Source organism: Zootoca vivipara, chromosome 11 (genome assembly GCF_963506605.1).
Source record: "Zootoca vivipara chromosome 11, rZooViv1.1, whole genome shotgun sequence".
Taxonomy (NCBI): Eukaryota; Metazoa; Chordata; class Lepidosauria; order Squamata; family Lacertidae; genus Zootoca; species Zootoca vivipara.
The window spans coordinates 17,083,850-17,105,659 of record NC_083286.1 but is presented as its reverse complement, the minus strand read 5'-3'; the positions used below and the strand labels follow the sequence as shown (position 1 = coordinate 17,105,659).

The following is a 21,810-nucleotide window of genomic DNA, read 5'->3' as shown; positions in this document are numbered from 1 at the left end:
CACGTGGCCGGTGCAGGACAGATCCAAAGCCGCCGCAAACTTTCACCAGAGAGAGCGGAAAGACCTACACGAATAATTGTAAGCGCCGTCGGTTCCGCAACGTCCGAGGCCTTAATTCTTAGGGAAATTGGGAGGAGGAGCGAAGGGTAGATTTGCACTAATCCGTAATAAACCCCTGTTTAAAGTTCGGGTTGAATGGTGCAGGATCCCCGAGGGAACCCTGATCACCGGCTAGGAGAGCGGATTGCATCCCGAAAGGATGATTCGTTTGATTCGTTCTCGCAAACTGCCTCTCTGCCTCCTGCAAACAGCCTGTAAGACAAATGCAGCTATTGACAATGCATTTAAGCACAAGGAAGGGCGATGAGCAATCCTGCTAGTAACTTGGTGGGTTTTTTTTTCTCCACTCCCTCCTCCCGCTTCTTTTTCTCGCATATGAAGGGTTATTAGCCAAATTAAAAATAAAATAAAAATTACGTGTATTTATGGAAGGAGAAGGCCAATAGTTGGGATCAGAGTGAGAACTGGACCCGGACCTAGAGACCACCTATGGGCCTGCCGTCATTCTTAACGCGTTAAATTATAAGTGATTAAAAGTGATATAGTTACAAAGGAAATGCAGGCAAAAGAAAAGTTGCTGATAGTTCGAATTTGCGCCTGAGTAGGCTACTGGGCAGGAAGTCCCATTCTGCTTCTTCAGTCACTATGCCTAGGATCGTTGCCTAAAAGCGGCTACAGAGTTTAGATCAACGCAGTAATTTTGCGGGAGCTCTTCGAATTATTCCTGGTTTTGTAGCTTCATCGACTATTTCACACTCGAGTTTTAGAAAACTTGTTTTCGTGGGTCCCCTCTCCCTTTCCTCCACCCGCGTGCTTAAAAGAGCAACAGATCAGAACTTTTTCTCTTTAGAAAATGACGACTTAGAAGGGTAGTAGGAGTGGAAATTCGTAATATTCGAGGCGATCGAATTGATCAACGGCAGCGAAAGGACTTTGACAATCAGCCAGTTTAAAATTTCAGAAAATCAGAGACGCTGGTTCCTTCTCGCATCCTTCTCCCTCCCTCCGTCCGCCGCCCCTCTTTAGTTGCGTGTTTGCCTTTAACTTAGGTGTTATCAATCTGTTCCGAAAAATGACGAATGACCTTGTCACAGTGACGCCAGTCAAAACATTCTCTCGCTCTGCCCCGCCGCCGCCTTTTGTCCTAGCAGTTCTGTTCAGATTTGTGTGAAAGTGTATTGCCTTGGACACAGACGAAAACTAAACAGCATCGGCGTTTCCCAGGCTCTCTAAAAAAAGCAAGGAGTGTGGAGCAGTGGGAAGGGGGGGGCAGGAAGAGACACGGGTTCCGCAAACGCTTGCGTGGGTTATTATTCATTGCTAAACGAGGAGCGTGGAACATGTGTCCTCGGACACGCGTGGCGCAGGGAAGCGGGTCTAGAAGCGGAACCATTCATTTCTGTCTGAGCAGAAGCGCTTTTTGACAGGCTGTGCACACTAAAGCCGATCAATGCCCCGCGCAATATATCCGCCTTGCAAAGGAAGCACAGCAGAAGTTGGTTGGAGAAAGTTTGTCATGTGTTTTCTTTTTTTCCTGGGTTAGGTTTACACGCTACACGCAGTGTCCTCATGCTCCGAATTATGAACAACCAAAGGAAAGCGCAGGCTGGTTGGGGTAGAGGAAAATACGTTGACCTCGCCTGAAATCCCATCGTGTTTAACTTAGCCAATGAGATTTTAAGGGGGCAGAAGCGTGTTCGTCGGTGCACACGACCGCCAGTTCCTAACTGCTAGGCGTATATGTGTTGTTTTGAGCAAAGGCCCGGCGACTGCACTTCAAACGCTTAGCACGTTGCTGCATGAGTTATTCTGTAAAAACTGTTTCATCCTGGAGACAGGAGGAATGGATGAATAGATTAGCACCTTCCCTTCGGAGCTGGTCTTGGCCAAGTGATAGAATAATAGAATTTCAGAGTTGGAAAGGACCCTGAGGATCATCTAGTCCAGCCCCCTGCAACGTCAACATAATGGCGGAGTTCACAAAGCGCTTTCTTAGGTCTTGATGCGGCTCGGTGCAGGTTCTCCTGGCACCGACCCAAATGGCTTGTGAATCGCAAAAAAGGGTTTGGTTTTGAAAGAGACCGTGTTTAATTCCCTTTTTCCAACAAGGGGAAAGTTATGAGCCAATGGTTTTATTCGGCAGCTAAGACCTGGGGGATGGGGGTGGAAGAAGGAGAAAGGTGGGACGGGGCGTGGGGAAGTGTCGAAAACCAAGCACTGGAATACCTTTGAGCCGACAGTGACGTCCAGAGGCCAGCAAGGCCGATCTGTCTGGAGGGTGGTGGGGCGGACTCCAAAGCGTTTTGCTCAATGGAGGCTGGGCTCTGGGAAGGGGCTCGCCCTGGGAGACTTTCATTTTTTGTTGTTACGCACCAGGGGTACCAATTTGAATCAAATACAGAGGGAGCATAGCTGTCGAGTTTTCCCTTTTCTCGCGAGGAAGCCTATTCAGCATAAGGGAGTTTCCCTTTAAAAAAGGGAAATAATTCATCACATAATTCATCACAAGACACGGCACACCTTTTGAATGGCCATCCACGGGGGGGGGGCACGGCCACCCCCTCAAATATTTTATTGGGGGGGGGGGGCGCGAAGGGACCTCGACCCCTAGCAGTTGGCTCCTGGGGACGTTTCACCCTCTTCCGGAACCCAGAACCCTGCCCCTACCGCAGATCTTTCCCTTCCCTCCAGCCGTCCGGCAAACGACGGAGGAAGCAGCAGCAGCAGCGTTCTCGCCCTGTTCAGAACCAGGCTGCTCTGGACTTAACCTACGCGAGGTTGCGCGCGGCGGGGAGGGTTGGGGGTGGTGCGAGTTTAACCAGCGCTCAGATCCGCCGCTCTTTCCCCCTCCCTCTCCTCCCTCTCCCTCCTGCCTCCCTCACACGCTTGTGTTTAGTGCTGTCGTAAAACCCACGTGTCTCGCCCGAAGGCTGCCAGAGCGCCGAGCGCAGCGGAGCCCCGCCGCTCCTGCCGTAGAGCGCCGAGGCGAGAGCCAGCGAGGAAGACGCCGGAGATCTCCACGCGGGACAGCCTCCCCACGTCCGAACCCCGCTCGGGCGCCTCTCCCGCTGCTTAAACTTAGCTTTTCTGGAACATCATCTATCCAGCCGCCCCCACTTTCCTTCCCCTCAACGACCCTGGATCTCCTCGGGGCGAGAAGAGCCCTGTCCGCCTTCAGATCCGGGTAGCCCACAAAGAGATCCAGGTAAAGGAGAGGCGGCCGGGCGGGTAGATGGCTGGGGGATCAGGGTATGAGATCTGGCGGGCTCCTTCGTCTTCTGCTCAAGTTACCTCGCCGCTCGCCAACTTCTCTCCGGGACGCCGGGGAGAAAAAGTGGCCTGGCGCGTTTCCCCTTTCGCTGTGCGCTCTTCGGTCTTTGGAAGTCCGTGGGACTTCCCTCGTCCCAGAACTTGGCAGTGTGGGGTGGTCCGGGGTGGGGCGGCGGAAGAAGGTGGGTAGTTCAAACGCGATCCAGAATATTACTGGCCTGGGAGCAATTTGGGAATGGGGTGGGGATGCCAGATCCCTGGCAAGAGGGGCCCTGGGTGCCCCGGGGTCGCTTTCCTCTCCACTCCCCCCCCCCAAAAAAACGCTGAGCCGTCGGCGGGCACCAAATGCGTGTCCTCTTCCTCGCGGAGTGGCTGCTGAGAGGGTCGAAATCCGTCGGGAGTCGCATCCTTGGCTGTCTTCAGACTCTGAGCCACTCACCGCCGGATGCCTTGCGGAGCGCAAAGTCTCGACTGCACCTCTCACGCTCTTTCTCTCCCCTCTCCCTCTCCTCCTCTCTCTCCTCCAGGCTCGCAAAGATGCTGAAGCCCGGCGATCCCGGTGGATCGGCTTTCCTCAAGGTGGATCCCGCGTACCTCCAGCACTGGCAGCAGCTGTTCCCGCACAGCAGCCAGCAGCTCAAAGGCGGCGCCGGGCTGCTAGGTCACCTCCAGGCGCCCGAAAGAGCCGTCGAGCCCCAGGCTGACAGCCTCCGCCCGCTGCCGGCCTCCCTCTCGTCGGCGGCGTCCTCGTCCTCTTCCTTGTCCTCTTCGTCGTCGTCTTCCTCCTCCTCCTCCTCCACGCCGTCGTCCGCCCCGTCTTCGTGCGCCGTCGCCTCCCTGGCCAGCTTGACTGCGCTGCCGGTGGCGCAGATCCCCGTCTTTGGACCGATCCAGAGCTCCGAGTCCCCGACGGGAGCCCCGGTCGCCCTTCTGCAGACCAAGGACCTGAGCGGAGGCAGCGGGGTGGCCAAGGGCGGCGAGAGGGCGCCCGCCAGGTTTCGCTGCACCGCCGAGGAGTTGGACTATTACCTGTATGGGCAGCAGCGCATGGAGATCATTCCGCTCAACCAGCACACCGGGGACCCCAACAACCGTATGTACTCCCCACTCAACCTTCCCGACGCGCGGCAGGGCACGGCTACTTTGGCTAAAGTTTGGGGTGTAAATGTTTACTAGGGGGGCGGGGAGAGAAAGAAGGACCCGCGCTCAAAAGTGAGAGAGCCACTGAACTCAAGAGAGCTTATGGAAGGAGCTTACGCCAAGGAGATGAGTAACTATATAACCTTTAGAAGGCAGCCCTATGGGGAAGCTTTTAATGCGCAATGTTTTGTTATGTTTTTATATATGCTGGAAACCGCCCAGAGTGCCTGGGGCAACCCAGTCACATGAGCGTGGTACTACTACTACTACTACTACTACTACTATTAATAACAATAATATTAATATTAAGTCCTTGACTCAAAACTAAGCCCTGCTTAGTCACAGAGATTTTGTGTGCATGAGATTGCAGCCTAAATTAAGGGCACCCCAAGCAGAATTGGTCATCCAACACACGCAGACTCTCCTAGAATTACCGGTACTAATTGGAACTAAATAAAACACTTCAAGGTGCGGCCTTTAGGCGCCTTCTCGTTGCAGAATGTCCCCCAGTGATCGCTGGGAAACTTTGAAACTTCCCCCAAAGTCTGAAGAGCACACACTCCGAAATAAGTCCCACTCCCAACAACGGGGCATTGCCAAGGCAGGACTTTGTGGTCGTCTGAAGGACTTTGCGCTAGAGCAGGATTGGAGAGTGACCGGCTGCATACCAAATGTTTTCTAGAACTTTACTGAAAATAGGGTGGTTGTTGTTGTCTTTAAAAATTGAACATCTTTTATTTTAATATTGTGTGAAAAGCTAAAATGCGTGGAATATGTTTTTCCTACATTGAGGGGGAAAAAAGTTTTGCTTTTTATAAGGGAACTGCTTTTTTTGCCCCTTTAGAAATACCGTACCCTTTCCCCTTCGGCCCTTGTGCATATCAGTAGCACAACGCCACTGGGTTTGCCTTCCCAGCGTCAAAGGCGAGGCACATTCGTTCCATAGGAAGTTTGTTTTCAAAAGTATAAATGTCAAAAGCCTAATTGGGTGTCAAAACCAATATGCTATGGGGGATTTCAGAATTACTGAAACCGCCACAGTGACCTTAAAATAAAACAAAACAGGGGAGTCGAAAAGCCCACCTTCGTGAGATTTAGGCTGCAACCTCATGCACACTTACCCTGGTGTAAGTTTAAACGGAGTAGGGCTTATTTTTCAGTAGACACATCTAGGATTGCCCTGTTACTTTTCTTTCTTGAAGTGTGGATTTGACCAAATACCCTTTCCCCAATCACAGCATGTTCCTTTACTTGTACGCCTTTGGAATTGCTTAGAATCTTTTCTGCTGTCTTAAATAACATTATGTATTATTATTGGCATAGTTACCAGAAATCAACCTTATCAATAGCACATGTGTAGTTTTTAAACACTATTTCGCCTGGTGAAATAAGTTTTTTTTAGAAAGTATTTTTGTAGTTTCACGAAATATGGTTAAACATTAATATTTGCACTTGAATGAACTTACAACCGATCCTCACACTATTTGTATGAAAACAAATGCTATGAAAACGAGGAGATTTGGAGTAAATGTGCTTTGGGATGAAAGAGGCAAGCGCAGAGACTTTGCAAGGACTGGCGGAAAGAAAACCGCAACTTGTTTAAGCAGAAGTGCTTGCAATCTAAACCTTGCTGAACCTGGACGTAAATGGGCTGGAAATCGGTTTAAACATAACTAGTCCGGTTTAACTTGTCAGTGCATGGAGCAGGAAAAATGCAATTTCAATGTAATTTAGAAAGTTTTTATATATTTTTTTCCAACGAGTTGAGGAAACTTCCCAGTGCTAATGGTAACGCGGGTGGTTCTTTTTAATTGAAACAATGTCACGAAACACAGAGTTCCTTAGCAATAAGCCGCACTGAATTTACTTATCTGTGTTTTGAATCTGGCGAGGATCCGTCGGATCCTATGCACTTTTACTCGGAAGTAAGGACCACTGGTTTCAGCGCGGATTAAGCCCAGGTGAGTATTCATAGGACCAGAGCCCTGCATCAACATCCTCCTGCTTACTCGGCCTCAGAAACCCTAAACGATGCTACCAAGATCTGGCAGGTATAGGATTGCAGCCTTACAGCGCAATCCTATATGCATGTTTCCCCAGATGTGAGCCCCATGGAGTTCAATGGGGCTTACTCTCCAGTTGCAAGCGTATTTAGGATTGCAGCCGGAACCTTTCACATTAAATGTGACATTTAACAGCAAAGTGGGTTTTCGGTTCGCCCCGGTGTCGCAAAGCGCAAAGGTTTCGCGATCCCGCTCATGGACTGTGGGATACCTGAGCGATTCAACGCATCGTTTGCCTCCAGAGCCGACGCAGCCCGTGTTTTCTCGGGCGGAGAGAGAGAGAAAATCTGCTCCCATAAATTACAGACTCATAAATTAATGGGCTCTGAAACGCGCTTTTAATGGCCTACAGTACGCGGCTTACTTTTCAGAGACAGAGCTCGGTAAATCTAGAAGATAAAGGGCTTGCAAAAGCGCAGGAAAGGTAAAACAAAGGGTGACCTCAGAAAGGGCAGGGCTGCTGAGCCAATTCGTGCTTCCCTCCCCAGCACTTAGAGAAAGAGCTTTGTAAAGGCCAGCGGTAAATTACTCCACGTGGTCCACGCGGGATCGCGACGCTGCGAGGAACTGTCGGATTTGCTGGCGACCGCAGCTCCACGCGGGTTCAAGCCCTGTGCGTGCCAAGGAACTGGAGCGCGCCTAGTTCTAGGCTGGGCTCCTAATCTGCTCCACAACCCCAATGAGCCCGTCCCGATTTTTTTGGAAGCAGCGCCGAACTGAGTTCCTTCCCAGTTTCAAACGCACAACCTCAGGGTTTGCCCAGACCATCTCGCCCGAGCTCCAAGGGCTCGGGGCTGTGTCGAGGGGTGGTGGATCGAGCCTATTGTTAGTGAGCCCGCCTGTTTCTCCTCTCCCCCCCCCACCCCTCCACCCCCTGGATGTGCCACAAAACCCTCTTCCCACGCGTCTTGTGGTCTGGTATCTCTCGTTTCTGTCTGAGAACTGAAGTGGTGCCTTTCCAGAGTTCACAAATAAGGAGAGGAGGATCCTTTTCAGAGGATATGGGGACGGTCAAAAGATAAAAGGATTCGGCACGGGAAAGTGGAGATCCTTGGCCAGAGAGTGGTTTGGGACTAGTTTTGATTTGCAGCGGAGATCGCTGGGCTATGGAAGCAGTTATTTGGCCAGGGATGACTGCAGCAGAGGCTAAAGAGAATCATAGAACTGTAGTCCAGCTCACATTAATGCGCCTTTGGAGTTCTTTTCACAGGCTGCTGGTTGTGGAGAGTTGGTTTTGCTTTGCAATTTCGCGCGCCTCCTGTTTTGAATGTGCCCATTGGCTAGCTGTACACGCGACGTGCCCGCCGTAACAGCATGCACAAGTGACGCATTCTACACTAAAGCGAGCTCTCAGCCCTCATCTTGTGAAAGCGCGCTGGTTTTTGGAACGGGTTCCCGAAATTCTGAAGTTCTGCGCCAGAAACAATAGCAGATCTGGAAGGGTGGGGGTGGGAAGTACGGAACACGATGACCTGTTGGAGTTGATTTTAGCTCCATTTGTCCGACCTCGCCTCCCATTAATTTCATGTTGATTGACCAGAAACTCTCTCACATTATTTAAAAAGTGGAGAGTCCAGTAAATTAAAAATGCACAGTTTGCCCTTGTAATCGAACTACGGCAAGTTATTGGATTTTGCACTCTTATCTGAAGCACATATACACATTTCCATGGGTCTCTTGTCCACTGAAGGTTCCAAGTAAGGATAGCAGACTCAGCCTCACTGGGCCCAAGTCGTTTGGCTTAACTGGGACACCTAACTCGATGCTGGTAAACCTTGTTCAGTCCAGATGCCCTGTGGTCCGAATATGTACCATAATTTTAAAGGATAATGAAGTTTGTGTCGGAGACATATAGCTTGCTGAACTGTATCTCACATAACCAGATTCCGTCAACCTTTGACTATCATTATGACTAATATCGACATATGCTAATTGCAAATGGAATAATGCAGAAGACTATTAGTTTCCCCTGAATATCTTTTATTGTATAGTACTGTTTTAAAAGTCATAAAGTAGAGATGATGAGCATCCTAGTGTGAGAATACCTGTGGACATTCCGATATGTACCACGAATGGCTATTTTTTTCTGAATTCATATTGTGCCTAAATGTAAAGCAAAATATTCTACTTTTTCACTGTGTGTTCTGTTTGGGTAGAGTAGGTTTTGACTAATTTAGGACTCCTCAATCACAGATATAGATTATTTGAAAGAATATTCAATAGGTACTAGCCAGGAGTCAATTTTCAAAGAGGATCTGTTTGAGGGTATTTTTTTTTAAGGGAAAAAAAAGGAAAAGTGATTTATGTTATTGTTTCAAGTGGAGACATTTCTAGCTAATAAATTGTCACAGTCTGACTCATTAGGATTGGAAATCAAATGGGATTTTGCTTAAATAAAGCGGCAGTTGTGCATTTTAATGGCTAGATTCACGCCTATGATCCTGACCAAGTTAGGGCGTTTTCACGCCTGAAGCTTGTATTGGTCTTAAAGGCGACTGCCAAATAAATCTGTCTTCGCCAGAATGCGCCTTCCACTTTAAACCTCTTTTTAAGCTTCTATCTTGTATGAACAAACTTCACACGAGGCACAAAAAGAGGCTCAAATGCTTTTTGTGGTCATGTGTGATATGCCAGATTTTTTTTTTTTTTACTGAAGGCTGACATTCAAATCAAATAACTCCAGCTGGGATTTGACGTCAAAGTCTTTGAAATGTCTCGCTCCTACTCACTTTAGGGGGTAAATGTTTCGATGTTTCGATTCTTACCTATTTTTAATTCATTTTTAAATCTCGTGACGTGAAGAATAAAGGATGAAACCTACTCCGCATTAATTAATCCGGAATGGAACTATGACAGTGATTTTGGGTTTGAGGCGACATGATCTTTAGGATCGCAACAGAGACCAGTGTTTTATGTCCTTACGCTGCAGCTTTCGGAACTGGAGGTGGCGCGCCTCTTCTTCCTCCCTTGCATTGAAACGCCGACAACAAAGAAAAGGATCTTTCTGACCCTAGCTGCTCTGAATCGTGTCAAACTAATGCAAGAGAGCAGTTGTATTGTCCGTCCTATTGGATCGAACGACAGGAGCGTTTGCCCGCAGCAACGCTCTGCGAAATGTGGACCGTCCCCTGCCTTTTACGTTTTAAATCCGCATTTTCCCAAATTGCTACTAACGCCTCTGATTTAGCTACTTTCCATCATTCGTTTCGCCGGCGGCGGCAGCAGCAGCAGCACCCTTAAAGAGAGCAGCTCGCGGCCCATATATTAGATTGAGGTTAGAAAAGGTGGTGACTGTTTATTTAAGGTGATAAAATGGTCCATCAGCAGTAATCTCCATCGATATGTGCCACAAGGAGATGAAGGATGAGGGGACAAGGCACAATTAATTGCCCTATAGTTTTGTAGGAGAGAGTGGAGGCAATGCGGCCCTCGCTTCGATCTCCTCTCCCAAAGCCCATTCATCATCTGCACATTGTATATGGGGCTCCCCCAGGGCCAAGGGGGTGCAAGGTTTATCTACACACAATATTCTCCTAACCTTCTGATACCTGACACCGAAATTTAATTCATTCATACGCGCGATCGAAGGAGGCGAGATACACACACAAAATACACACGCGCTCTATCCACACGCATTTCCCCAGCATATCACATGGCTTCGCACAAAAGCCGCTTGAATCGTGGTCTCTCCTCTTCTCATTCATTTCCCTTCCCTTATCCCCCCCCCCAGTAAAACAACTACGGTAAGAAACTAATCAGATGGTTCCTAATACAGTATATATGCACACACTTAAACGGAGGCAGTGGCGTGGCAAGCGCGCAATGGACCCCCCACCCCCACCCCCACCCCCGTTAAGCATAATGATTTAATTTCCTGAAATGGGAAGGCTCACTTATGTTAAAATTGCTTCTCTACATTGCAAATCATCAGCATTTATTTTGATATGCATAACAGTGCCCACAAAAACTTCTCTTACAAAACTTCTCTTGTGTGAGCTACAGTACTCGGATTTGGAGAGAACCCGTCTAATCAACCGCATCTGATGGGCAGCCCGATCAGTCGGTACGGCGGAGGAGGCTCATAATAAAACAGGGCAGATAACTCCCCGCTAGATAACCGACCTTTTCAGCCCAGGGGTGCTGACTTGAATAAAATATTGGGTGGTGGTGGTGGTAATAATCACATAATCAAATATTGGGGGAGAGGTGATAATCGCTCCGCATAATCGATCACAAGAGGCGGCGCGCGCGCACTATTTTTTTTGGGGGGGGGGGGCTCACATATTTCATGGGGGGCCTCCTATGGATCTCTTTCTTCTTTCCTGGGAAAATGTGAATTTTGCATCGCCCATGAGATTCAGGGATCTCTTTAGGATTAGATCTACACCACCTGCGCTCTCCCCCTTCCCTGCCTGCGCGCTGCTTCCGCGGCAGGCCACGAAGCGGGGAAGCACCTGGGGCTCAGGTGGCCAAGAGCAGCTTGACCAATAAGGATCACGTGCCGCCGCCTCCGCCTCCAACGCGCATTCGGCGCGCTCCTCGCGCGGGGTGACTGAGGGAGAAGCCGAGCCGCCTTTCCGGGGTCCCTTCTTCGCCCCTGGGCCGCTGAGCCGGGCGACAGAGTTTCCCCTCTGAGGGCGTTTCTTCGGGCGGCGCACAGAAGGGCACGAGGGCGTCCCCAAGAGGAGCCCAAAGGAAGGCCTGTTTCCCTCGAAAAAGCGGGCCTTGCTTGCGTTTGGGCCTCCGAAGAGGCCTAATGACTCGGCTTTCCTGCCTCTGTTTCAGGTAATGGGGCTCCTCCTCAGGTTTCCCAGAACGGGCCTCCCTGTCCCGGATATGTGGGGCGACACACTGGGGTGCCTCTTTGCCGCCACCCCCAATCTTTTTATTATTTTTATTTCCCCTCGCCCTCTTTTTTCACATCAGTACAACAGCACGAGACGCAAAATAGAGAAGACTTTTTAAACCACAGGTAAAGGTAAAGCGGCAAGCCGTAGGCTCTGTGGTTTAACCCACAACGCCACCTGCGTCCCAAAACCACAGGTACATAATAATAATAATAATAATAATAATAATAATAAATAATAATAATAATAAATTAATTTATTATTTATACCCCGCCCATCTGGCTGGGTTTCCCCAGCCACTCTGGGCGGCTTCCAACAGAATATTAAAATACAATAGTCCTTCAAACATTAAAAGCTTCCCTAAACAGGGCTGCCTTCAGATGTCTCCTAAAAGTCTGGTAGTTGTTCTTTCCACCACCTACATCTGGTGAGAGGGTTGACCTGTTATAAGGTTTGTGTAGGTGTAGGATAATTGCTTTTTTTAGATGTTCAGGGGATGTTGGCCAACCTTGGGCCCCTTCAGACGTAACTTGAATATCAAATTATAAATAAATATCAAACACCCGCAAGTGCAAAATATCAAAGAATAAGAACATGTTGGGTTCCTGTAGTTATTAGCTGGTAATGCGTTATTACATTGCCGTCCGATGGTACCTGAAAACTTTGGGTGGTTTGTAATTGCAAAAAACAATATTGTTGTATGTAGTTGTTAGTCAAGTCATGTATAGGAAAAAGGAAAAACCCATCCCAGATCACAAAGTCCTTTTGAAACTTCCTCAGTTTCAGAAGTTGGTTGGTGATAATGATATTCAGGGTGGGGACTCCTGTTTGAGAAATAATAATTAAAAAAAGAAGCGTCCTTGAAGGCTTGGGTTTTTTTTCATTTACAAGTGATTCATTGTGATTTTTGGAGTCATAGTTTTTCAACCAAATATTAGCAAGTGAAAATACCCTAGAGGTATGAATTGCAAATTAAATCTCTATAATTATCTTAAATCTCTATAATTATCTTGCCATTTTTTGACTACAAGACACATTTCTGGAGATAATCTTGAGTTAACACAGCTAGTACAGAAAACTTATTTGTTAATAAATTGAAAGGCAGGCTAGCCTCAAAGTTTACCTCTTACATAGGGCAGGACTTTGGGAGAGAGGGAAGTTGTTCGGTTTAAGAATTGGACAGTTTGTGGCAAATTATTTTCAACTTGACTGTTCAGAAAAGTACAGTACAGTACATACAATCAGGAGTATGTGTTTGAAGTTGGGGAGCGCTGAGTACAATTCATAAAAAATAAATGAACACATGACACTCTTTGGCTGCTATTTTTGGGTGGGATTCAATCACATTCAGGTTGTGAAGTTATAGTTGATGGTTATAGTCTTGGCAACAAATCTGCTTCCCCAAAAGATCAGACTTTTAGGAATAAGGAAATTGACACCAAGATTACAGGTTCGATCCCCGTATAGGACAGCTGCATATTCCTGCATTGCAGAGGGTCAGACTAGATGATGCTCAGCATCCCTTCCAACTCTACAATTCTATGACAAGTAAAGGCACTGGAGTAATACTTTTTGATTGCAGCATCAGTTAACTGCCCTGCAAACAAGTCAGAATATATTCTCAATTAACAAGTTCTCTCATGAATATGAAGTGCTAGGTATTTGCTTTCTGTGACTAGTGAATAGCAACTTCTTTATCAACACGTTTTAGCAAAATTATCCAGGGTAAAGGAATATGCATGCATACTATCAACAAGGGGGAAATGCACAAAGAATACATTAGTGGCCGTAGGTCAAAGATTTACAGTATCCTGGACCTAAGGGCACCTATGCATTTCTTACTTTTTAAAGACAAATTCAGATTTCTTTTGAGCAACATGGCACATTATCAAGAGGTAACTGGAACACTCTTTTCTTGTTTTCATTTTTTATGGCTTTCACTTTGCTTTCACTCCTTAGTATTGTATTTATGTTTAGTACCGTGTTGAAGTTCAGCTAGTGAAAATCAGATTGCCCAATTCGGGCAGAGCTAGATGATACTTGAAACGTGTGGTTGCATTTCATATCTTGGTGTTTTTTTGTTAGCTTGTTTAAAAAAAGAAAGAATAGACACAGGGGTAGATCAGCTGAAAAACTGTAGGAAGACAGGTCACCAGAAACAGCTCAAGTGAGAAGGTCTAAATCTGGCATGGGGAACCTATGGGGTCCTTCAGATATTGTTGATCTCCAACTCGCAGCAGCCCAGCCAGGATGGCCAATGGTGAGGGATGATTGGAGTAGAAATCCAGTAATATCTAGTTGGGGGGAGGTTCTCCACCCTTACTCTATAGCAGGCATAGGCAAACTCGACCCTCCAGATGTTTTGGGACTACAACTCCCATCATCCCTAGCTAACAGGACCGGTGGTCAGGGATGATGGGAATTGTAGTCCCAAAACATCTGGAGGGCCGAGTTTGTCTATGCCTGCTCTATAGCTATGTCAAGAACAGACACTTCTTGTCTAACACAGTTCCCATGCAGTTTTGTCTTACAAAAATGTATACTTGTGAAAACTAAAGGAGGAATCGCTGATCATCTGATCCTATTGATGCTTTATATAAAAATACCAAGGTTGTTTTGGGAGGCATGATTGAAGGTTTCATTTTGTTTCAGAAGCCGTCTTGCCCCAGATGTCTGACCCTTAATGTTTCCAAAAAGTTGTGTACCCAGTTTTATTAAAAGTAGGAATTGTTCGTGCCCCAAGATGTGATATTGTTTTGTATATTTTGTTTAGTTTTAGCTTCATATTTTATGTACGTTTAAGATAACCTGGCTTTTTGTGTTGAAAAAACTCAACCATCTTTTGCTCAAGGTTTGTGTGAGTTAGAAATGAAGTAAATATATAGATTTCAACCAACTCTTTAGTGTTGAGCAGTTATACGAACTGTTCCAGTGTCTATTAAAAATTTACCCATAAAATTCATTTAAACTTCACAGATGGGACTGAATTGAATTTGCTTTAATTAATACATAATGTACCGTATAAGACACCCCCTACTTTTGAGGACCCCAAATTTAGAAAATGGGCATATGCACTATCCGTGTATAAGACACCCCCAGATTTTTAACCTTATTTTAAAGTAAAAAAACCTAGTCTTACACACGGAAAAGTATGGTTAATATAAAATACACACTGAGTAAAAATGTGTGTTTGATTTTGCTTTCTTTCTTACCCTGACAACATTCATACATGGTATGAAAGAAACTCAAAAATGTAATTTTTTTTGAAATTTTTGTGTAGTATGTGAAAATGCTTGATTGTGTATGTTGCCATAGATTAGCTGACTTTTGTATAACACAACTTTAGATGCCAAACTCTTTAAGATTTAGTGAGTGGTTGGCTCGTTGCATAGCAGTATCACAAGTATTTTCCAAAGGCAGATTGGGTGCTGGTTTCCCTGCACTGAGCTGAGGGGTGACTGCAGGGCATCACAACTATGATGTAATGCACATGCAGAACAGAAGGCGAGAGGTTGGGGGGGGCGCCAAAGTTTGACCTCGCACAGGGAGCTGCTGAAATTCAAGACCAAAGGCCGCCCGTATATTTAGATGTTTTTATTTTTATTGGATGATGGTCTTTATGTACTGTATTGTTGAAAATTGACTGTTGGATTTGAGACTATTTACTGCTATTTATTTGTGCAGGTATGTTCGAACAGTTAAATAACAGATAACACAAGGCATTCCTTGTTTGTGAAATTGGGACGGTAGAGAAACACATTTTAAGACGAAAGGGATAAAACTATTAATGGATAAGAGAAGTTAACATATTTTAAAGGTAAAGGTACCCCTGACCGTTAGGTCCAGTTCAGGTCATGTGGTCAGCATGACTAAGCCGCTTCTGGCGAACCAGAGCAGTGCACGGAAACGCCGTTTACCTTCCTGCCGGAGTGGTACCTATTTATCTACTTGCACTTTGACATGCTTTTGAACTGCTGGGTGGGAAGAAGCTGGGACCGAACAATGGGAGCTCACCTCGTCGCGGGGATTCGAACCACCAACCTTCTGATCGGCAAGCCCTAGGATCAGGGGGTTAGACCACAGCGCCGGCAGCTTTATTAGTTTTATTAGTAGCCAATTCAATGACTTCTAGTGTTGTTGGGTTGTTTTTAAACAAAAAGCACTGGCCAACAATAATGACTTCTATATATATTCTTATTGTAAAACCTTGCCGGTGGGAAGCTCAGTGGAGAGCACCTGCCTTGCGTGCAGAAGGTCTCAGCTTCAATTCCCAGTATCTCTAGGTAAGGCTGGAAGAGAACCCTGCCTGAAACCCTGGAGAGCTACTGGCAGTTGGTGAAACAGCACTGAGCTAGATGGACCGAATGGGTCTGACTCAAATTATGTGGGGTCCAATCCACCTATTGTTTTTAATTCTGACATAGTTGTTATGCTGCGTTTCTAAGCAGTAAAGTATGTAGCACAAAAGTTTGTATGTTTACTGAGAAGTAACTTACACTGAGTTCAGTCAGACTTGAGTTTGGTGGATTGCAGCAGTCCTTTCTTGGAAGTAAAGCCTGCTGAACTCCATGGGATTTACTTCTGAGTAAGCATGCTCGGAATCATTGTGCATATCAAGAACAATTTTTTATTGTCATTAACTGCTATGATCTCTGTTGAGGAAGTGTAATGTTTACTGCATCCAGTTAATTAATTGATTAATTGGTAAAAAAAAAGACAGTTAATCGACTAAAAACCTCTAATTCACTGACAACCCTAATGTATTTGGGTTTTTGTTTTGTTTTGTTTACAACTGATTCTTCCTAAGAGGATCATGTAAGAAACCTTTGTTAACAGTTCCCCCAGGAAATGATAAATTTTCTCTCTCTTTTCATTCTCCTATTGACACAATGTGGGGATTTAAGGAAGAATAATGTGAATTCCTTTTAAACATTTTGGGATATTCCCCCCCACCACCAAGTGATCTTCGATCAAAATCCCCATTTGTTTATGCCAGTAATGCCAATTCACACCAGCAAAATTACTCTTGAAATAAATATATAGTGGTTCATGGCTTTAGTCAAGGCTGCAATTCTATACACACTTACTTGGGAGTAAGCTCTATTGACCTCAGTGGGACTTACTTTTGAGTAGATATGAATAGGACTGTGCTGTAAGTGTAAATTCTTGCATGAGACTTTTGCAGTGCAATTCTGTCTACTCAGAAGTGAGTCTCATTCAGTTTGATGGGAAGTCATCCCTAGGAAAGTGTGTGTATAGGATCGCAGCCTTAAAATGTACCATGAACCCCATTCAAATGCTTGAACTGCAACTTATTTCTTAATTTACAGAGTAATTTCCCCCCAAAATAAAAGTTGCCACTATTTTATTGTCTATCCATATATTGTGACAATCTTCTACCATTTCCTCTTGCTGATTAGGAGCCTGTTCAAAAAGCCTACTGAAGTAAACAGAACAGCTCCTTCTAGTTTCAAGAATTAGTTCTGTAGTCAAGATACAGTGGTACCTCGTGTTAAGAACTTAATTTGTTCTGGCGGTCCGTTCTTAACCTGAAACTGTTCTTAACCTGAAGTACCACTTTAGCTAATGGGGCCTCCTGCTGCCGCTGCACTGCCGCCGCATGATTTCTGTTCTCATCCTGAAGCAAAGTTCTTAACCCAAGCAGGGGCGTCTTGCCCATAGAGGCAAGTGGCGGGGGCACCAGGGCGCAAAGTTCTAGCCGAGTTCTGGAGGGCGCCTGGGAAGAGGCGGAGGCTGGACACAGTGCCTCCTGGCATCAGCTCACTGCTCTCACCTGCCGTGCCGAAGCAGTGCCATGCCCGAAGCCTCCACCTGCCGTGGCGACCGCGGCATGGGCGCCAGGGAAGAGGCGGAGGCTCCAGGCGCGGCACTGCTTCAGTAGGCGAGGGTGCCGAGCCCAGAGCCTCCGCTTCTCCCCTGCGGTCAGCAACTCTGGGAAATGGGGTGGGGCGCCAGAGGGATCTTTGAACCACGGCGCCAGATAGGCTTAAGATGGTCCTGAACCCGAGGTACTATTTCTGGGTTAGTAGAGTCTAACCTGAAGCGTCTGTAACCCGAGGTACCACTGTACAGGGAAGAAGCAGTTCCACATGTCTCTGATTCTTTGTTGCCCTTCATGACAGATCTTCTGAAAATATCAGACTTGTTCTGTTATTTATGTCAAAGTCACAGTAGCAATTTCACATGCACCTTAAGGAACCTCAATACAAATATTCTGGTTTCAAGATTCTTGGATTTCTCTACATCTAACTGCAAGTTTGGACTATTAGAATTTTCTCTTGATAAATGCAGTTAATCAGATTGTGGCCTGTGTTGCAGTTTTCTCTTTATAAATGATTATTCATACAAACAGATAGATTGTTGATCTCTTCCTTTGTATCACTTTGTTTGCTTTGAAATGTAGGTCCCCCCCATTTCTATTTCCTTGGAAATGAGTGGTTTCTCCCTTTTCTTTTTTAAAGGGAAATACTAATCTCTGTCCTGAGCAGTGTATAACGTGTAGATTCTAGTTTCTTGTAAATGGACCAGGGAGCAGATAAATTGCACATCTTTCTGATCTGTATAGCTGTAGCCAAAAGGCTAATTGCACCATTTACACCAAATGTATTTTGTTTTTTTATTTTGAAACAAATATTCACATTGCAAAAAACAGTCTTTATACATCAGGTAAGGAGACTGATTTCAGTGGAACAGACTTATACACTGTGCATGTTAGATGTACATCTGTATAGTTTCTTAGTGCACACTGCTTAGAAGTAGTGTTAACTAAAATTAATACAATTTTTATCCATGCTATGAATTGTGTGATGCAAATTCTACTGAAGGTAATAGGAGCGGCTACTTTACAGTGAGTGGGACTAGGCCACCTTACATTTAGTTTTCAATTAATCTGAATGAAATGTATGCATAAACTCATTTAGAGGTATGCTTGACTCCTAAATACTTGAGCAGAACTATTTCAGTTACTTCCAAATAATGAATTTAGGATTTGAATAGTATGCTTTTTTAAAAAATAGAACATTGTGGTCAGCATTTAAACAGCATTATAAATACTGGGGACACAATAAAAAATAGTGTAAAATTCAGTTTTACAAACCTACTCTGAAATCAAGGCAAACATATATTCAGAAGATAATTATGTACTCAGATAATCTTGGAATGCCTTTTGGAATATAGTAGAATTCAGCAAATTGTAAAGTTGGGTTTATATTACATCATGAGTAATGCTTGTTGCTTAGATAGTGTTCAGAGTAAATAGCCTAGACATTTATAATAATTTTATGACTATATATGCTAGCAATTCTGGCTACAGAAACCGTGTCAGTCTTTCTGGATATGCAGTTTCAGTATAAATAAGGAAAATGCTTAAAGCAAGCACATTCTTTACATAAGTCAAGCAGATCACTCGTTTATTTGTTTATTTAAATTCTATTAGCATAGTTTCCACAGGTGGAATCTACTCTTAGAGCTGTGAAACAATTGGCATTTATGTAGTTACACCCCCCCAAATTGTAATACAGTACTCATCTTTCTTTATTGTACAGGAAAGGAGCAAAGAGTCCCCCCAAAAGCTATTGATTCCAGCATGTATACCTATCTCATATTTTTATGTTTTATCAGAGGTTCTAAAACCCTCATGTATGTGTAAAAGTGAATGATGTTACATATCTAGTGGCAGAGTGCAGAAGTTTGAGCTTAAAGCTGCCTGGCTGGAGTAAAAAAGATGCTTTGGCTTCATTTAATTGAAGCTGTTCAGTAGACATGGTGTCTCCAAGAGAGCCATTAATAATCAGGAAGCTGGGAGGAGGTTACACATCTAAAAGATTGTCAGCAGGGAACAAATTATTCGAGAATCAAGGGTCTGCTGTGAAAAGTAACTGAAATCTTGATCAGTCATTTCCTAAATCTTAAGACTTTCCAACAAGACCCCCCCCCCCAAGATTCATACAGTAAAAGAAATCCTAAACAGGCTATAATGAAAGGTTAGAGGGAGGGTTTTTTTTTGGGGGGGAGAAAATGGTTACAAGTTTAGTTTTGGGGCTAGCCAGCATGAGTTCATTCTTTATAAGGAACAATCAATTGAGCTTATTATTGATTTTGCTTAAAGACGATTAGTATAAATCAAATGATAGTGCCAAGCTTTCCCTGACCCATGAAACCAGGATCTGTTTTTATTTGTTTGAATTCTCTGAAACTCTGTTTATATGCTTTTATTCTATTCTTTTACTGGTTTTATGTTATATTTTTGTTTTAATGATATTGTTTATTGCTCTTATGTTGTATACTGATTAGAGATTTTTAAAACTATTAAGTGGTTCATAAATGCTTTCAAACAAATACTGTAAAATTGCATCCCCCCTCCCCATGGGGTAGGCTTCCTTGAATTTCCACCCCTTTATAGTGGAAAACATGTTATTGAGCTATTTTCCTATCTAGGATGGTGTCCACTCTGGGCTGCATCTTTCTCATCTCACATTTCAATTACAGTGCAGTCCACAAAACACTTAGTTTTTTGCATATGCTCCTCTGTTTTACACATACTTACTCAAAAGCAAATTGTATTGCTTTCAGAGGTGTAAGGATTGATCATGTAACCAAGTGGTATAGTTTATAGAAGGTAATGGAACTAAACCAGGATTCAAGGATCCTGGTTTAATTGATTTCAGGATTGTAGTCTGGCATGTAGTAATGATACCACTAGCAAACAATTGTCCTTGGAACCAGGGCGGGTGTTATCATTAGGCCAACTAGGCAGCTGTGTAGAGTACAGACCTCAGAGGAGCGCAGTACTGACCTGGGGGGCACAGTTTTATACAGATTATTTTTTGTTATACTGTATAACAAAAAAAGGCTAACTTCAATTTCCAGAAACGCATGTTTTGTAAAAATTATTCAATATATAATAATAAAATATCAGAAATTTATATTTTGAATAATGTTATCATTTCTACATGACATCAGTTTTTGAAAATCGAAGTTAGCAATTTTTTTTTGGGTGGTGTAAGGCTTGCCTAGGGTGCAAAATAGCCTGATACCAGCACTGCTTGGAACATTTCTATGTCTGTGTGCTTTTTCAAATATATTTGTGTCATACCTGAAACAGGGTTTAACAAAAACAATGCATATATGTAGTGTTTATATGATATTTTCCAAACCACATCCTATATAATATGCTTCCAAAATAAAAGGAATGGTCCATAGTTTGAATGTGTAGCGGATATTCAGTAGTGAGAAATTTTAGTTTTACACCTGTAAAACCATATCTACTACTCTATGAAATGAAAGGAAAAGGTTATGAGGGAAATAGGAAGAAAGTGTAGACAACAGCCTATCTCTTCTTCAGAAAACATTAAATAAATGCATGGAGCATTAATGCCACTTTTATCAGCGTTAGCTTCTGTGGTTTTCTACAGCACTAGGGAATATATCTGCCTGTATTAACAGGAATTATTATCTTGATCCAAAATAATTTCTAGGTACAAATAAAAGGATTTAAGTAAGCTTAAATTGCATTGAAGCCAACAGAATTAAAGTGATTTCAAGTAGTTCATCTGAGGATGGGATAGGATTGTATATAGGATTTATAATCCTTTTGACCACAGCCAAATGGCTTGTATCTCTGTGGGTTGGTTCATACATAATGTTTCTAGTCCAACAGATTATAGTTAGAGTGGGAGGAAAGCAATGAGTCTGAACGCTCTTTTTATCTTTCACTTTCATACACCTGGCTGCAGAAGTGACTTCATGATTTGTTAAATCACAGTTCGCTCAGGGTGTCTTGACCAGGAATTGTGTTTAAGTGCTGCCTGCAATCCAAGATTGCAGAGCAATTTCAGTTGTAGGCAGTGCTTAAACTAGAGTTTGTCAGTTTGGATGCCTTGGGGAAATGATTTTTTCACAAACCAGAAAGTCTCCTCAGCTGGACATGTAAAGGAAGGAGGAAAGGAGGGAACACTCAAGCTCACCACTCATTCCTTCTTCAACTGACAATACTTTGTTGGGCCAGCAATATTACACCTGAACCTGGCTTTTAGCTGGAATCCCTAACATACTCACTTGAAAGTATGTACCACTCCAAGTAGACCTAATACAGTACCAAGTGATTGTCCTGAATCTAAATAACTATGTCATAGAATCTTAGAATTGGAAGGTAACTAGTTGTTTGTGCCCAAGAATCATAGAATTGTAGAGTTGGAAGGGAACACAAGGGTGATCTAGTTAGTGTATCCTCTGCAATGCAGGAATCCTTTGCCCAATGTGGGGCTCAAACCCACAACCCTGAGATTAAGAGTCTTGTGCTCTATTAGCTGAGCTGTCCCAGCTTTGGGTTCACGTTTCTCGAACACTAGCACCCAGTGTCTCATGGCAAACTGCTGTTGAAACCTAGCACCTTAAAAAAGTAATATGTA

At 44.4% G+C, this 21,810-nt stretch overlaps 1 protein-coding gene across 3 annotated transcripts in view; it reads left to right on the top strand.

The window, feature by feature from the left end:
- Window positions 1-3,021: 3,021 nt before the first annotated feature.
- Window positions 3,022-21,810, top strand: part of PRDM6 (PR/SET domain 6) — a 99,268-nt gene continuing 80,479 nt past the window's right edge. For 2 of the 3 annotated variants that reach the window (XM_060280135.1, XM_035099522.2), the window contains exons 1-2: window positions 3,022-3,265; window positions 3,858-4,423. In XM_060280135.1, coding sequence (XP_060136118.1) covers window positions 3,868-4,423 — 556 coding nt within the window. In that variant the 5' untranslated portion in view covers window positions 3,022-3,265; window positions 3,858-3,867. The remainder of the gene's footprint in view (window positions 3,266-3,857; window positions 4,424-21,810) is intronic. The other variant, XM_035099523.2, reaches the window with a different exon arrangement.